This window comes from Hyla sarda, chromosome 6 (genome assembly GCF_029499605.1).
Source record: "Hyla sarda isolate aHylSar1 chromosome 6, aHylSar1.hap1, whole genome shotgun sequence".
NCBI classification, from domain to species: Eukaryota; Metazoa; Chordata; class Amphibia; order Anura; family Hylidae; genus Hyla; species Hyla sarda.
In genome coordinates, this window is record NC_079194.1 from 57,284,512 (window position 1) to 57,302,634 (window position 18,123).

General features: G+C 42.5%; 1 protein-coding gene across 1 annotated transcript in view; it reads right to left on the minus strand.

Annotated features, from left to right (window-relative positions):
* LOC130275627 (cytochrome P450 2D17-like) overlaps positions 1-12,960 on the minus strand; it is a 64,444-nt gene extending 51,484 nt beyond the window's left edge. Inside the window, exons 1-3 of the mRNA XM_056523824.1 lie at positions 12,766-12,960; positions 10,990-11,161; positions 5,589-5,741 (exon numbers count right to left, since the gene is read on the minus strand). Of these exons, the coding sequence (XP_056379799.1) occupies positions 5,589-5,741; positions 10,990-11,161; positions 12,766-12,960 (520 nt within the window). The remainder of the gene's footprint in view (positions 1-5,588; positions 5,742-10,989; positions 11,162-12,765) is intronic.
* Between the last annotated feature and the right edge of the window lie 5,163 nt (positions 12,961-18,123).

The following is an 18,123-nucleotide window of genomic DNA, read 5'->3' on the forward strand; positions in this document are numbered from 1 at the left end:
CACTGGAACACACAATACTCATATTGTCATCTAATGAAGGATCCTTTTCTTCTTAAAACATATGTATCGTTTTATTATTTTGAATGTCAGGTGGTATTAAGATTATGAAAATTTCTGATTATAAAGACATTTTGGAATCTGGGACACAGGTAAAAATAAGTATTTTTAAGCGTACTGTAGCACATTTTTCTGTCCTCATGAGTGCATACCACATACCTACATCTAAGTAGTGTACTATTTTGTACCTGTTAATCTGTTAAGGGCCTATATACTGTGAAAGGACAGCCAATAGTACACACCTGCTGCTGTTCTAGACAAATACTGTTTTAAACGAAGTGAAGCGTATTGTACTCCCTTCATATACGCAATAAGTATGTCAGGCAGAGTAGCGAAATTTCAATTTAAAAATCTTAAATTTAAATTAAAAAAATAATACATTTCAAAGGTCTCCTCATGCTGCACCCAACTCCAGGCTGTGTCATTCAGGCAATATATAGTTTACTGATGCTGCTGGGTCTGGGAATAAAAATGTTGTTATGGTAGCACTAGCTAACCAAAATCTTCAGTTTAAATTTCAGAATTAATCTTTTAATCTTAGGCATTGGGAAGCCCTAGTGTCTACTCATGCTGCTGCCAACTCCTGACTGTGCCATTCAGACACTATATGGTCTGCTCATGCTTCAGCTAACTCCAGGCTGTGTCAATCAGGCAACATATGGTTTACTGATGTTGCTGGGCCTGGGAATAAAAATGTTGTTATGGTAGCATTAGCTACCCAAAATCTTCAGTGGAAATTTCAGAATTCATCCGTTAATCTTAGGGATTGTGAAGCCCTAGTGTCCACTCATGCTGCTGCCAACTCCAGGCTGTGCCATTCAGACACTATATGGTCTGCTCATGTTTCAGCCAACTCCAGGCTGTGTCATTCAGGCAATGTAGGGTTTACTGATGCTGCTGGGTCTGAGTCTGGGTCTAAAAATTTTGATGGTAGCACCAGCTACCATAAATCTTCAATTTAAATTTAAAATTAATCTTTTAATCTTAGGGATTGTGAAGCCCTAGTGTCTACTCATGCTGCTGCCAGCTCCAGGATGTGTCATTCAGCCACTATATGGTCTCCTCATGCTTCAGCCTCATCCAAGCTGTGTCATTCAGCCACTATATGGTCTCCTCATGCTGCCAACACTTCCACGCTGTGTCATTCAGCCACTATATGGTCTCCTCATACTGATGCCACCTCCAGGCTCTGTCATTGTGCCGCTCTGCAGCAGTGATTCTAAAAGCGATGCCTGTAATCTGCATGTCATACTGAATAACAGTATTATTTCACAACCCCAGCACACTCCATATGAGTGTTAGAACACAGCAAAGAGTTCTACACCGGTATTGAAACAATTGTCTCTATAAGATAAAAAAGGCAGAGCTTCCCATGGGACAGTATATCTAATAAGGCAGGAGATGCACAGACAGGTTTTGAGTGTAGGTGCTCACCTGGGTTAGTTGTGAAGAATTCACAACTACTTGAAGCGTATAGGTGAATAGTGGTGCTGCTCCGGTGTCAGCGTGGATCGGGCTCCAGCCGATGGATATGGTAGAAGGGAAAACAGGAAAAAGACGGGTATAAAGCGCAAACCACTCCAGACGTCTCTTCAAAGGTAATATAACTTTATTACAGCCACATACAACGCGTTTCGAGGCGCATGCCTCTTCTTCAGGTAACAGGCTTATCTGTATGTCAGTGCCTCTGCGGAGCCCAACTTGCAGGTAATGGCCAGGTGTTTGGCCCACATTATTTAAAACACAATAAATAATACACTATAAAACACATTAACCCCTTAACGACGCAGGACGTATATTTACGTCCTGCGCCGGCTCCCGCGATATATCGCGTCGGTCCCGGCGCTCAACAACGGCCGGGACCCGCGGCTAATACCACACATCGCCGATTGCGGCGATGTGCGGTATTGACCCTTTAGAAGCGGCGGTCAAAGCTGACCGCCGCTTCTAAAGTGAAACTGAAAGTGACCCGGCTGCTCAGTCGGGCTGTTCGGGACCGCCGCGGTGAAATCGCGGCATCCCGAACAGTTGACCGGACACCGGCAGGGCCCTTGCCTGCCTCCTCGTGGTCCGATCGACGAATGACTGTTCCGTGCCTGAGATCCAGGCAGGAGCAGTCAAGCGCCGATAATGCTGATCACAGGCGTGTTAATACACGCCAGTGATCAGCATAGGAGATCAGTGTGTGCAATGTTATAGGTCCCTATGGGACCTATAACACTGCAATAAAAATGTAAAAAAAAAAGTGTTAATAAAGGTCATTTAACCCCTTCCCTAATAAAAGTTTGAATCACCCCCCTTTTCCCATAAAAAAAATAAAACAGTGTAAAAAAAATAAATAAATAAACATATGTGGTATCGCTGCGTGCATAAATGTCCGAGCTATAAAAATATATCATTAATTAAACCGCACAGTCAATGGCGTACGCGCAAAAAAATTCCAAAGTCCAAAAAAGTGCATTTTTGGTCACTTTTTATACCATTAAAAAATGAATAAAAAGTGATCAAAAAGTCCGATCAAAACAAAAATCATACCGATAAAAACTTCAGATCACGGCGCAAAAAATGAGTCCTCATATCGCCCTGTACGTGGAAAAATAAAAAAGGTATAGGGGTCAGAAGATGACATTTTTAAACGTATAAATTTTCCTGCATGTAGTTATGATTTTTTCCAGAAGTGCGACAAAATCAAACCTATATAAGTTGGGTATCATTTTAACCGTATGGACCTACAGAATAATGATAAGGTGTAATTTTTACCGAAATATGCACTGCGTAGAAACGGAAGCCCCCAAAAGTTACAAAATGGCGTTTTTTTTTCGATTTTGTCGCACAATGATTTTTTTTTCCGTTTCGCCGTGCATTTTTGGGTAAAATGACTAATGTCACTGCAAAGTAGAATTGGCGACACAAAAAATAAGCCATAATATGGATTTTTAGGTGGAAAATTTAAAGGGTTATGATTTTTAAAAGGTAAGGAGGAAAAAACGAAAGTGCAAAAACGGAAAAACCCTGAGTCCTTAAGGGGTTAAAGAATAACATATAACAATAAAAGGCTACTGGTTCGGTATGGATGTCATTCAGGACAATATGCTTTATAGCGAACCATAGAGGCAAATACGGCGCAGACGCTCTGTGTTCCGGGCAAGCCGAACTTCTGCGCCGACTCGTTCTTTCTATCCCGGCGGAGAGAGTATCGCGCATGCGTACTCCCTACAATACTCGCGGCGCTACTGCGCCAGCGTGTTCACTCCGCTCTAGTGAAGGGAAAGTGGACATCACGCACGCGCACTTCGTGCTGTGCCGGGATGCCACTATTATAATAATCATAAAATTAAAAATGAATTAAAAAGCAGTATGCTGAACGCAAGTAGTATGGAATTAAGGTGACATTTATATAGAGTTAAATTGATATTCCATTCAGGTGGGTATCTCAATATCCAAATGGTTATGGATCTTAAGGTTTCCTATTGTGCATGCTGTCACTATTGAAATAGTGTGAGTTTGGTGACTCAGTACAGCACATATGCTGGTAAATGGGTATTTATGTGTACCGGCCAGGATTATATTTTTGCAACTGGTTGCGCTGCGGAAGAGAGATGAAGTTGTTTGAGCTGGTAGAGGTTGTTAGAAATGATTAATTGGCATATATTCATATGACACTTAAATAATATTAAAAATAAATCTATGGTATCAAGATGTTGTACTCCAATAGAAAAAGCCTAGAAATTCAATTATGTATTACATACATTCGGTCCAGGTCATAGGATACAAATCCAAATTATTGGACCGAGGACTCCATCAGTCAAATCCCACACCACTGGATGGTGCTTTATCAATAAATCAAATCCATGCATTCATTGAGACCCATAGGTGTTAAAGTATTCAATTTATAAATCCAAAAGGATTCTCTTCTCTGGAGTCTTTCAAATCGATTGTGGAGATTTGCTGGTATAGATTCTATTGCTGTTAATTTATATGCTCCAAAGTTGTTATCATGCACCTCATGTGCATGGTGTGAAATACTATGAAGTAGGTATCCTTTTTTCACATTAGATCTATGTTTATTAATCCTAGACCTCAAATGTTGTATTGTACGCCCCACGTATTGCAGGTGGCATTCGCATTCCAACAGGTAAACCACGTAGGTGGTTGAGCAATCAATCCGGTTTTTAATCTGGAAGGTCTCGCCTGTGTTGTTGCTTTGAAACGTTTTTTCACCTTGTTTAATGCTATGACAGCATCCCGGCACAGCACGAAGTGCGCGTGCGTGATGTCCACTTTCCCTTCACTAGAGCGGAGTGAACACGTCGGCACAGTAGCGCCGCGAGTATTGTAGGGAGTACGCATGCGCGATACTCTCTCCGCCGGGATAGAGAGAACGAGTCGGCGCAGAAGTTCGGCTTGCCCGTAACACAGAGCGCCTGCGCCGTATTTGCCTCTATGGTTCGCTATGAAGCATATTGTCCTGAATGAAATCCATACCGAAATAGTAGCCTTTTATTGTTATATGTTATTCTTTAATGTGTTTTATAGTGTATTATTTATTGTGTTTTAAATAATGTGGGCCAAACACCTGGCCATTACCTGCAAGTTGGGCTCCGCCCATAGGGCGGGGCCAAAAAAGCCCCGATTTTTGGCGCCAATTTTAGTTCTAAAAAAAAACACAGAGGCACTGACATACAGATAAGCCTGTTACCTGAAGAAGAGGTATGCGCCTCGAAACGCGTTGTATGTGGCTGTAATAAAGTTATATTACCTTTGAAGAGACGTCTTGAGTGGTTTGCGCTTTATACCCGGATTTTTCCTGTTTTCCCTTCTACACCGGTATTGAGGCTCTCTGTATGCCAGAAATAGCTGTTTTTAATATAGAATAAAATTTTTCAAAAATTTGCTCATCTCTAGCAGCTACTATTACTTAAAATAAAGAGTACAGTGGTATTGTACTTACAGCACAACATCTACAGGTGAGCACATTACCTGCTCTATCCTTATACTATCCATACCTAGGAGATAATTAATGCAACTTTTCTGTGTTCTTTAATTCTGCATACTGTATTATATGTTTAAAATAGGAAAGTCACCTTTCAGCAAATAGAACTTTTACAAATGTCATTATTCATAGTAAAAATGTCTGCTTTTCCTTTTTTTTTTTTTTTTTACTATTTTTACTACTGACTTGATTCAATAAAAGTAAATTTTTACGAAGCTAGGAGACTATAAGGGTATAAATGCCTTTTAAGTATATATTTTGGTTGTTGTAGCCATCGCCATATGGCGAACGCTGAAGGAGGGGCATGTGATGGGACAAGAATGTCAGATTCTTTTATATAAACACAAAACCCACAAAAACTATCATAGGTTTTATGATTTTATGACATGTCTAAACACACGCCCCTTTATCTGCAGCCATGTATGAAAAAGCACCAGGGGCAGAACTGTCTCTAAAGCAGGTAGAAGGGTGGATCCAATTCTGGGTTAAAATATGTTTATTTATACTACAAGTCTTTACACAAACATCTGACACCCACCTTTCTGAGATTTAAATGCAGAACACAGGCACTGAGCTTCTTCTGTCACTCTTTCCTCGAGAGATTTCTTGCCCATCCCAAAGTCTCTAAGTGTTGACAGGGTAAACCTTCTTTGCTCTTTCCATGAGCTTCCATATCGTTCCAGTACTATGCCTAACAAGAACATACAAAATAGCACAAAAAAATAATAATAATTCAGAAGAAAATCAAGACTTTAATAAATTATACTTTGATAAGAAATAAGTATGAGGTTACGGGTCTTCCGACTGCTGTGCTACATCCATCCCAGGTCAGGAATTGTAACCTCAGGCCATTGTAATGTAAGTGATTACTTTACATTAGGAGCACAAAGAAAACCACATTTGGCACTGTGACTTCAGAAATGCAGGAGGTGTGTGAATAGGGTATACAGTTGGTTCTTGCATCAAGGTATAGCTGGTGCTCAGGCTACTTGCAATGTTCAGTAGATACAAATATTCAAGTGAAGAGAAAGAAATGATAGCCGGCCACTCACCAGTATGTCCTTTCTTCAAGCCTTTATTGTATCGCATAATACTCACATAAACGGGGGGTTTACAGAAAGGAAGAGCAGGGGGGTACAGAGGCGACAAGCTCCGTTTCGCACTCTCAGGTGCTTCATCCATCCAGACATATATACATACATTTTCGTATGACCGATCGAAGCACCTGAGAGTGCGAAACGGAGCTTGTTGCCTCTCTACCCCCCTGCACTTCCTTTCTGTAAACCCCCCGTTTATGCGAGTATTATGCCGATGCAATAAAGGCTTGAAGAAAAGACATACTGGTGAATATCCGGCTATCATTTCTTTCTTTACAGTCCTTACCCATAGAAATATTACACTGGATAGAGAACATCTTGTGTAACAATTGTCACAGGTTCAGAGTCTATGAAACCTCCACATCAGGTAATGCTTTATGGGAGTTCCCTCTTCAGATAGGTCTCTGATTTGTGGAGACTGTTGAGATTCTTTGACACAGTCTGAGATATATACAGTCTTGATATATTTTTGTTGATCTTAAATAGGTTGTTTGGCTGATTGAAAAAAATGCTCAGTGCTGAGAATGGTGGAAAAGCAAACCTTTATACATCTATTTAATCCCTTTCATGTCCAGAACTGGTCCACTGACCACTCAGCCAGGTTTGTTCATATGCGTGCAGCAACCTCAGTTGTACATGGCACAGGAACATTGAGGTCAGTCCTTGGTAGTAGTGGGATGGGAGTTATTTGGGCACATCATTGCTACAGTTATATAAAGAAACCATAAGGAAGTACTGGAATAAAGCTGGAGGCACCCTGGTTAGAAAACACTGGTCTATTGCACAGCATGGAAGGCAGCTCAGGTGTGCTTCAATGTGTGTGTGTGTGGGGGGGGCTGATGTGTGGGAGGGAGTAAAGTGACTGTTACGCCGAGCGCTCCGGGTCCCTGCTCCTCCCCTGAGCGCCCGCGGCGTTCTCCTATCTGCAGCGCCCCACTCAGACCCGCTGACCGGAAGCGCTGCACTGACACTGCCGGCAGGGATACGATCCGCATAGCGGGACGCGCCCTCTCGTGGATCGCATCCCAATCTACTTACCTGTCCCGGTCCCCGGCTGTCACGTCCTGGCGCGCGCGGCTCCGCTCTCTAGGGCGCGCGCCAGCTCTCTAAGATTTAAAGGGCCAGTGCACCGCTAATTGGTGCCTGGCCCAATCAGTGTAATTAGCTCACCTGCTCCAGGTCTATATTACCTCACTTCCCCTCCCCTGAATTGCCGGATCTTGTTGCCTTGTGCCTAGTGAAAGCGTTTCTGTGTTTGCCTTACCAGTGTTACCAGACCTTCTGCCGTTATCCTTGACTACGAACCTTGCCGCCTGCCTTGACCTTTTGCTACTTCTGACCTCGCCTCTGACTAGTCCTCCTGTCCCACGCCACTCTCAGCAGTCAGCGAGGTTGAGCCGTTACCGGTGGATACGACCTGGTTGCTACCGCCGCAGCAAGACAATCCCGCTTTGCGGCGGGCTCTGGTGAATACCAGTAGCAATTTAGAACCGGTCCACCGACACGGTCCACGCCAATCCCTCGCTGACACAGAGGATCCACATCCAGCCTGCCGAATCCTAACAGTAGATCCGGCCATGGATCCCGCTGAGGTGCCACTGCCAAGTCTCGCTGACCTCGCCACCGTGGTCGCCCAACAAGGACAACAGCTGTCACAGTTGTCCGCCATGCTATAGCAGCTTCTGCCTCTACATCTCCTCCGCCAGCTGCTGCACCTCCTCCACAGCGAGTGGCCACTCCTAGCCTACTCTTGTCTCTGCCGGACAAATTTGATGGGGACTCTAAACTCTGCCGTGGTTTCCTGTCTCAATGTTCCCTACACTTGGAGATGTTGTCGGACCAATTTCCCACAGAACGGTCTAAGGTGGCTTTCGTAGTTAGTCTTCTGTCTGGAAAGGCCTTGTCATGGGATACACCGCTCTGGGACCGCAATGATCCTGCCACAGCCACTGTACAGTACAGTCCTTCTTCGCTGAAGTCCGTAGTGTCTTCGAGGAGCCAGCCCGGGCCTCCTCTGCTGAGTCTGCTTTGCTGAACCTAGTCCAAGGAAGTTCTTCTGTAGGCGAATACGCCATCCAGTTTCGTACCCTCGCCTCTGAGCTAGCCTGGAACAACGAGGCCCTCTGCGCGACCTTCAAGGAAGGCTTATCCAGCAACATCAAAGATGTACTGGCCACACGAGAAATTCCTGCTAACCTGTCTGAACTTATCCATTTGGCCACCCGCATCGACATGCGTTTTTCTGAAAGACACCAGGAGCTCCGCCAGGAAAAGGACCTTGATCTCTGGGCACCTCTCCCCCGGAATCCTTTGCAATCTACCCCGTGCCTCCCGCCGAGGAGGCTATGCAAGTGGATCGGTCTCGCCTGACCCATGAAGAGAGGTCTCGTCGCAGAGATAAAAATTTATGCCTGTACTGCGCTAGTACCGAACATTTCCTAGTGGACTGCCCTATTCGTCCTCCGCATCTGGGAAACGCACGCACGCACCCAGTTCATGTGGGAGTGGCGTCTCTTGGTGTGAATTCTGCTTCTCCACGTCTCACTGTGCCCGTGCGGATTTCTCCTTCTGCCAACTCCTCCTTCTCAGCTGTGGCCTTCTTGGACTCTGGTTCTGCAGGAAATTTTATTTTGGCCTCTTTCGTTAATAGGTTCAGTATCCCAGTAACGTGTCTCGTCAAGCCGCTCTACATCTCTTCTGTCAACGGAGTAAAATTGGACTGCACTGTGCGTTACCGCACAGAACCCCTGCTTATGAGCATTGGACTGCATCACGAAAAAATTGAATTTTTTGTTCTGCCCAACTGCACCTCTGAAGTCCTCCTCGGTCTGCCATGGCTCCAACGTCATTCTCCTACCCTTGACTGGACCACCGTGGAGATCAAAAATTGGGGTCCTTCTTGTCACAAACGATGCCTCACATCTGCTCCCACTTGTCTAACTCCTGAGGTTCCACCCATACCGGTCCCTCCCAAGGCTTACCAGGATTTTTCTGATATTTTCGGCAAAAAGCAAGCTGAGATCTTGCCTCCTCATAGCCCCCTTCCTGGTAACACTCTGCCCCGTGGCAAGCTTCACCCTCTGCCCCCCCTCCCCATTCCTACTTCTTCTGGATTGCCTGCCGTTGATAAAGTTACCCAGGACTTCTCTATCATCTGGAAGGAAACTCAAGAGTCGCTCCCAATGGCCTCGTCTCGTATGAAGGGACAAGCAGACAAAAAGAGGGGGAGACCTAAGGGGGGGGGTACTGTCACGCCGAGCACTCCGGGTCCCTGCTCCTCCCAGGAGCGCTCGCGGCGTTCTCCTCTCTGCAGCGCCCCGGTCAGACCCGCTGACCGGGAGCGCTGCACTGACACTGCCGGCGGGGATGCGATCCGCATAGAGGGACGCGCCCGCTCGCGGATCGCATCCCAATCTACTTACCTGTCCCGGTCCCCGGCTGTCACGTCCAGCTCTCTAAGATTTAAAGGGCCAGTGCACCGCTAATTGGTGCCTGGCCCAATCAGTGTAATTAGCTCACCTGCTCCAGGCCTATATTACCTCACTTCCCCTTCCCTGCATTGCCAGATCTTGTTGCCTTGTGCCTAGTGAAAGCGTTCCTGTGATTGCCTTACCAGTGTTAACAGACCTTCTGCCGTTACCCTTGACTACGAACCTTGCCGCCTGCCTTGACCTTCTGCTACGTCTGACCTCGCCTCTGTCTAGTCCTCCTGTCCCACGCCACACTCAGCAGTCAGCGAGGTTGAGCCGTTACCGGTGGATACGACCTGGCTGCTACCCCTGCAGCAAGACCATCCCGCTTTGCGGCGGGCTCTGGTGAATACAAGTAGCAACTTAGAACCGGTCCACCGGTACGGTCCACGCCAATCCCTCTCTGACACAGAGGATCCACCTCCAGCCTGCCGAATCCTAACAGTAACCTCACACTTACAGACAATGAATCCTGGGATTTGTAGTTGGAGGGAGGGAACTCCAACATGAAATAGCCATTGGACTTACAACACAACCATTTAGCCCCAAGACAAGCACGGATCATGCCTAAGCATGTCCATTACTGTCTGGCAGGTAAGTATTAAATAATCTTATGGTGGATAACCTCTTTAAAGTGTTATTTTCCAATTGTTTTTCACCCGTATGAACATACCATAAAAGTACAATAGAAGAAAGGTGTCAGGCCAGAGCCTGAGAGGCTAACATACACTATCTTCTGCATTGAGACTTTGCTGCCATTTTATAAATATATTTAAATATATTGCACTGTCAGATCCAAAAACTTTAGATATGTTGTAAAGCATGCAAAATAGGTTTTGCAATTGCTTTTATTAGACACTTTTAAGTATTTCACACTGAAAAAGCCAGTAAAACAACTGCCCCCCCGCCTGATTGGACACATACTAGTCCTGCTGTGTCCATGCATCATCACCTATGTCATGGACACACTTCCTTGATTGACAGCTGTGAGCGAAGGGCTCACAGCTGTAGGAAAAATCCTCCCACTGTCAGCTTGTGTTCTGCTACTGTCAGTGAAGACAAGCTGGGAGTTGTAGTTTTGCTAATGCTAGGGGAGATGTGAGCAGACAACATTCTGAGGGAGAGGGTGGAGACCTGCACAGTAAGGCCACACCCCCTCCCTTTGAGAGGAATTCAGACTAGTGAGCTAAATTAAAAGTGTAATAAAAAATAAATAAAGGTGCTAGACACATGAAAATTAGATGTACATGGTCAGGATTAGGTACTGAGTGATGTATAAAAAAATAGTTGGATCCGACGGGTACACTTTAAGGATTTACTCCATGTCTTGGAACAGCTGAATAAACTTTCTATGAAATTATTCTGACATTACCTTTGGCATCTCCAACATATCCTATTTTTTCATAGATAGGAAATCGAGGTCGATCTGCGATGTCCTCCGACCTGTTGATTAGCGCTTCCTTCATCACATCAAACCCATTCAGCACCACCATTTTTTTCCAGAAGTACTGCAAACTATATACATCCCCAAACTCTTTTTTAAGCTGTTAAGAACAGAAATTAATGTATTTAAAAGGAAAAGAACTAATGTTTTCAAGAAAATAAATCCGTGCAAAATTCAGAATTTATAGTATTAATTTACCAAATCTAAAAAAAAAAAAAATCACAGGACTAATGTTATATAAGAGATTCTCTTTGTTGCTCATTGATTTACTGTATCTGTATTTAGTGCAAACCAATGAATCATCAGTTTTTCTGATAACAATAAATCAAATTCTATCTTATACTTTTTTAACATAGAGATCCGGTGTGGTCAGGTTAATACATTTATAGATAAATGAAAAGACTGTACTCAATAGTATGGGGTACAATAACACAGGGGTGAATATTTTCAGGGATATTTGTCCCCTGAAGTTCTGCCTTTCATCATTTATGATTTTGTCAGTCAATACTGCTAAGTAAACAGAAATCTGTCCCTAATGTGACCTATGTTCACCGGAATACAGATAAGGAATGTGTTGTGAAATGTATCTTCACGATGATGTATCATGTTTTTTGTATTAGAAAGTACAGAGGGTAAGTGTATATTAACACATTAGATAATAGTCCACTGCCTTTTTCCATAGCTGAAATACAAGGCTGACCATTGTAGATTGACACTATGCATTACAACTGAACCAAACAAGGATTAGCCCCTTTGCCATCCACAGGGCTAATCCACCAGGAAAATTCACGTGGAAGATTTTCGATGCATGTGAATGGGGTTGTGGATATCTCATTCACTTACATTGAAGTACAAGAATGCCTCTATAGCGTTTTATCTAAAATAAACACTAATCGGTATCTCTAGTGATTTGACCATTCCCTCCTGTAGCACTGACCAATAAAAAATGGATTTCAATCCACTTTTTTTCTTTTACAGACCAGGGCTGTGCAGAGCATTTGCATCTGTATATATGGAAGTGGCAAAGAGACAATGTTAATATTTTATTCAAAAATAAATATTGATGAGTTGTCCATAGTGTTGAGACATCACATGTCTGCGGCTGGCCAATTCTTAGGCTTTGAGTCCTTTATCCGAAGTTCTGTCAGGGAACAAAACCCATTAAAGTCAATGGAAATTCTGCACGGACTATGCCTTGAAGCAAATTCAAATTGACTTCAATGGGTTTTCCTCTGTCCTCTGTGATGGAACTTCTGATGAGAATTAAAATTTTCAGCAGAAGATTCAAAATGGGCAATCTTCCTCCAGAATCCAGCAGTTAAAACCCCATTAGTCAATGGATGGCAAATTTTACTGAAAATAAGCGCTGATTCAGCATAATTTCTGTTCCATTTACCATGGGACAGAAAGGGCATGGATCCAAAGACAAATTTAGCGAGGGAATTCTAAATTGAATACACAATGGACAACATGTAGAATTACTTATCAGGAAGCAGTGGTGCAACAAGAGACTGCTGGCTGAAGAAGCGTAAAAAATCTGTATTTTAAATATAATGTAAAGTTTATTATTTTAATATTTTCAGGACAATTAACCACTTTTTCTTATAACTCAAAAAATCTATGTGTAACCCTGCATACACAGAGGTATAAAGGACTACATATGCTCTGGAATAACACAACAACAACACTACACATATACTGTACCTTGCGCAAGGTTTCTGTTGGATTTTTGTAGTCAACCTGCAGAATGTTACCAAGGAATGGAATGCCTTTAGGACCTGGTGGAAACTGTGATCCATTTTTCCTGCTCTTCAGAAAGTCAAAGAGAAAAAGGCAAATAATGAAAGAAATGAGCAGTAAAAATACATTGGAAAACAAGAGGGAGAGAAACTCAGCCATTTTCTCTGTATACTGATATCTAGTATATCCTTCTAGTACAAGCGCACAGAATGGGCTGCATCCTTATATGTATCTCAGATTTCTCTGCATGAGATCAAAGTATAAACTAACTTTAATTGCATAGCGTATGAAACAACAATCCCTGGACACGCCTGCCACTGATATCTAATACTTCTTTTAAAGGGACAGAAATATTGTCTCTCTCTACCAGCAGCATTACACTTGTAAGTCCTGACAAACTAGGAGGAGTACTCTCCTGCTAGACATCTTATCCCCTATCCATAGGTAAGGGGATAAGATGTCTGATTACGGGGGTCCCGCTGCTGGTGCCCCCGAGTGTTCTAAACAAAATAAAAGATAGTGTAGCTCACTCAGTGGGAACATATACCTGAGGTGAACTGGTGTTACCTTCACCCAAAGGTCTAAAAAATGCAGAAAAAATATAGTTGATGAGACAACTAGATACCAGTCCTCAAGGTATATGTGAAGGTATAGTAAAAAATAGAAGGTGATCCAGATATCAATTAAATATATTTATTAAGAAGTATATGGTGGTCACTGGTATCTAATGTCCCTGCAGGGCCCTTGCATGGGACACAGACACAGCGTAATATTAAATTAGAATAAAACAGTATATTAAAAATAAAAATAAAAGCTTGCGTCTATACTTCAGTATAATATTGAAATTAGGTACTGTAAATGTGCTTTCACTGCTCGGTTGATCAAATGTCTCTTGACAGTACAATAGAGCGAATCCAATAGCTGGATATGCTATGCTGACAACGGATTATCCTGTATTTAAACAGTTTCAGTAAATAGCTTTTCAATGTTGTGTATCCAGTGTTGGTGATACAGTGTCAGTATACGGTATGGCAGCCGTTAGTGGTACAGTGTTGCAAACTGTATCAAGAATAATGGGGAGAATATTAAAGTCCGGTGCAAAGCACCACTCACCACCCTTTTACCCGCTGGTATCGCTGTCGGCACTGGAGAAGCTTGTTCGGTGATGCAGTGTGGGAGTATCAGACCTCCGGCAGTATCGGTCTCTGTCTCCTGTATCTGGCGATGCTGTATGTAGCGCTGTGGGTACGTTGATGGTGACTTGCTTTCAAGGTCCGCGGCTGGCACGGATGGCTCCGGCCTCACAGGTATGCCGAAGGTCCTTGGTTGATGGGATCAGATGGCGCAAACAGAGCAGTATAGCCAGGGCAGCGGTGTCAGTGATCTTTAGCCTGATCCCCATCTTGCAAAACTACAAATCCCAGCATGCCAACACAGCAAACAGCTGTCAAGGCATGGTGGGAGTTGTAGTTTTGCAACATCTGGAGGGCCACAGTTTAGAGACCACTCTCCAAACTGTTGCCCTGCAGATGTTGCTAGGCAACAGACTCCCGCACACGCTGCCGCCATACTCACCTCCACCGCCGCCATGATCACAGCCGCCTGCCACCTCACTCCTATCCCTTCAGGGGGATCGAGGGTGTCTTGGACACCCCCGATCCCCCTTATTTTATCGTGGCGCCGCCGTTGGTGGGCAGGTGGAGAGCGCTCCCCTGCAAACACCATAGATGTCGTGATCAGAACTGATCACGGCATCTATGGGGTTGCAAAACAGTAGTAAGACATAGATGGGATGGGCACTACAACACCTGAATTAAATCAGCTGCAAGCAAAGACCATGTAAAGGAGACTTGTTGTGAATAAGGTTCTATGGGGTGCCAGATAAAAAGGAGTAGAGTCAATTCCACAATTCCAATAGTAGAGAAGAAATAGTCTGCACTCACCATAGGCTTAATTTTAAAATCGGACTTTATTCAGCCGGCAGGCAGGGTCCATTCTTAGAAAAGTACACACCAGAGTGCAAAGGGAGGGGGAGCCGCTAGTGGCTAGGCAGCCGAAGTATACTGGAACAACAGCACCGTTTCTCGTCTGTGATGCTTCTTCCGGTTCCGGTTCCTACTATTTTGTTCTGGACACCTTTACTTTGATGGAATAAAAACTTTTCTGGATTTTACTACCCAGTGTGCTGCGGATATTTCCATTTTTTGGATTACTATCCAGGTATATATAACAGGAGAGGGGGAGGAGTGACCCATCACCAGGTGAATATACAATTTATAATAGTAAAAACAAAGCTAAACAATATCCTGCGATCTTATAGAAAGGAACTGTAATCATTTCTTTCATTTAACTCGTTAGGGCCCAATGCTTTTAACCTGTTAATCCAATTAGTTTCACATTGTAATAGTTTTCGGTGCCTAGTCACACCTACTAGTTGTGCTGGGATATGTTGTATCCCAGAAAACTTAAAATCCTCTAACCTGTTGTTGTGAGCATCATTCATATGCATTATAAAGCGTCTTGCGCCTATTTTTGTTTGCAGTGAATAAATATGTTCACGTATGTGAGTATGTAGGTTTCTTTTTGTTTTACCTATATAGTATAGGCCGCATTTGCAGACCAAACAATATACTATATAGGTACTTTTGCAAGAGATTAATTGGTTAAATGAGCCATTTAAAGAAGAACACTTGGAAGTTGACATGTGTAAGGCTCTCAGAAAAATTGGTATAGAGAGGTTTTTCAAAATAACACTAAGCAAAAGTAAAAACATAAAAATGACACTGGTGAAATAGGGTTTGAAAATAAAGAGGGAGAAGTTTCATGTAAATTAAGTAAATTAGGTTTTCCTGTAGTTGAGGATTTTGATGAGACTGACAATACATGTGGAAATATTCTCACTGAACTGCTGGCAGGGGAAATGCCTGATAATATTGAAGGTGACATTGATGGTATCATGCCTTTTTCAGGAAGTAACAAATCTAAATTTTGTCCTCAAATTCCCCCTGGCAGCAGCATTGATCTGCTTGAAAAAGCTGTTAAAAAAGACATATTGTGTCAGCGCTATCCCAGCGCTATTCCCAATATGTCTAAAAAAGAATTACATGCTATAAAGGATTTAGCTAAGAATGATAATATTGTGGTCGCTCGGGCTGACAAGGGCGGAGGAGTAGTGGTCTGGTCTTCCGCAGACCACGACTTCGAAGCCCATAGGCAGCTCAGCGATAAAAACACTTATGTAAAATTGGATCAAAATCCTACTGTTAAAATTATGAACAAATTACGGTCTTTTTTGAGAGTATCTGTTGAGAAAAATCTCATTACTGAAAAAATGGCTACTAGACTCCTCCCTGAAAACCCTGTGCCTGCGAAATGGTACATACTTCCAAAAGTGCATAAATCGCTGACCCGACCCCTGGTAATCCGATCGTTGCGGGGATCGGGTCAGCGACTGAGTCAATGTCCAAGTATTTAGAATGGTTAATTTCACCTCTTCTCCCAGGTATCCCCTCTTTTGTTAGAGACACTAGTGATCTTATTAATACCCTCAATGATTTTGTTTGGCAGGATTCCTATGTCTTAGTTTCTTTGGATGTAGAAAGCTTATATACCCGTATCCCTTGGGATGCGGGTGTTAGAGCTATGTCCCATTTTCTTTCCTTTTCAGAAAAAAGTGACAATTTTATTTCATTTGTCACAGAAGCTTTGAAATTTATTTTAGAAAATAATACCTTTATGTTCAACAATGATTGGTATAAACAATTACATGGTACCCCGATGGGGTCACCTATATCCTGTACTTTGGCTAATATCTACTTGGCTATTTTTGAAAAAACATACGTCCACACTCTCAAGAAGCCCTTCACCCGTTGTGTGAAGCGGTTCTTGAGATACGTGGATGATGTGCTGATTATATGGAATGGCACACGTGAATAATTTTAGCAATTTGTACAGTATCTAAACAGTAACAATATGAATGTGTTATTCACTTATGAATTCGGAGGAAAATCACTTAATTTCCTAGATAACAATCTAACCCTAAAAGACCAGGAATTAATTACATCAGGCAATAGGAAAAATATAGCAAAAAAATCCCTACTTGATTACAATAGCTCACACCCCTATTATGTAAAAAATAATATTCCTTACTCCCAATTTATCCGGTTAAAGAGAATAAATAGCGATAATATAAAATAGTACGAGCAGGCTGAAGAGCTAAAAATCCGCTTAAAAGAGAGAAATTATCCAGATAAAATTATAAAAAACGCATTTGAAAAGGCAGAAAAAAGAAATAGAAAAGAATTACTTATCCCTAACAGACTAAAAAAGAATAAAAGAAGTAACAACAAAAATAATAAACGATTCATATTTTCTTTTGACAATAGCCCCATGAATAATATAAAAAAAAATGCCATTCTGGCTAACTGGTTTATTTTGGAACAAGATACTCTAATATCAGAAATAGCTAGGAAAAAAACTATAATTACGTTCAGAAAAAATAAAACAATTCATGATGTCATTAAAAAAGAGAAAAATAAATAAAATAATTCAGACTGGCTTTCCAAACAAATACCGCAAGGAAATTTTCCCTGCGGTAATTGTAATTACTGTAAATATATGTGGCGACAAAAGTATCTAAACCTCGGTGGTAACTCTATTACTGTTAACCAATTCATCTCTTGCAAAAGTGCCTATATAGTATATTGTTTGGTCTGCAAATGCGGCCTATACTATATAGGTAAAACAAAAAGAAACCTATATACTCGCATACGTGAACATATTTATTCACTGCGAACAAAAATAGGCGCAACACGCTTTATAATGCATATGAATGATGCTCACAACAACAGGTTAGAGGATTTTAAGTTTGCTGGGATACAACATATCCCAGCACAACCAGTAGGTGTGAACAGGCACCAAAAACTATTACAATGTGAAACTAATTGGATTAACAGGTTAAAAGCATTGGGCCCTAACGAGTTAAATGAAGGAAATGATTACAGTTCCTTTCTATAAGATCGCAGGATATTGTTTAGCTTTGTTTTTACTATTATAAATTGTATATTCACCTGGTGATGGGCCACTCCTCCTCCCTCTCCTGTTATATATACCTGGATAGTAATCCAAAGACCTAGGAACTGGAAGAAGCGTCACAGACGAGAAACGGTGCTGTTGTTCCAGTATACTTCGGCTGCCTAGCCACTAGCTGCTCCCCCTCCCTGTGCACTCGGGTGTGTACTTTTCTATGTATGGACACTGCCTGCCAGCTGAATAAAGTCCGATTTTAAAAGGAAGCCTATGGTGAGTGCAGACTATTTCTTC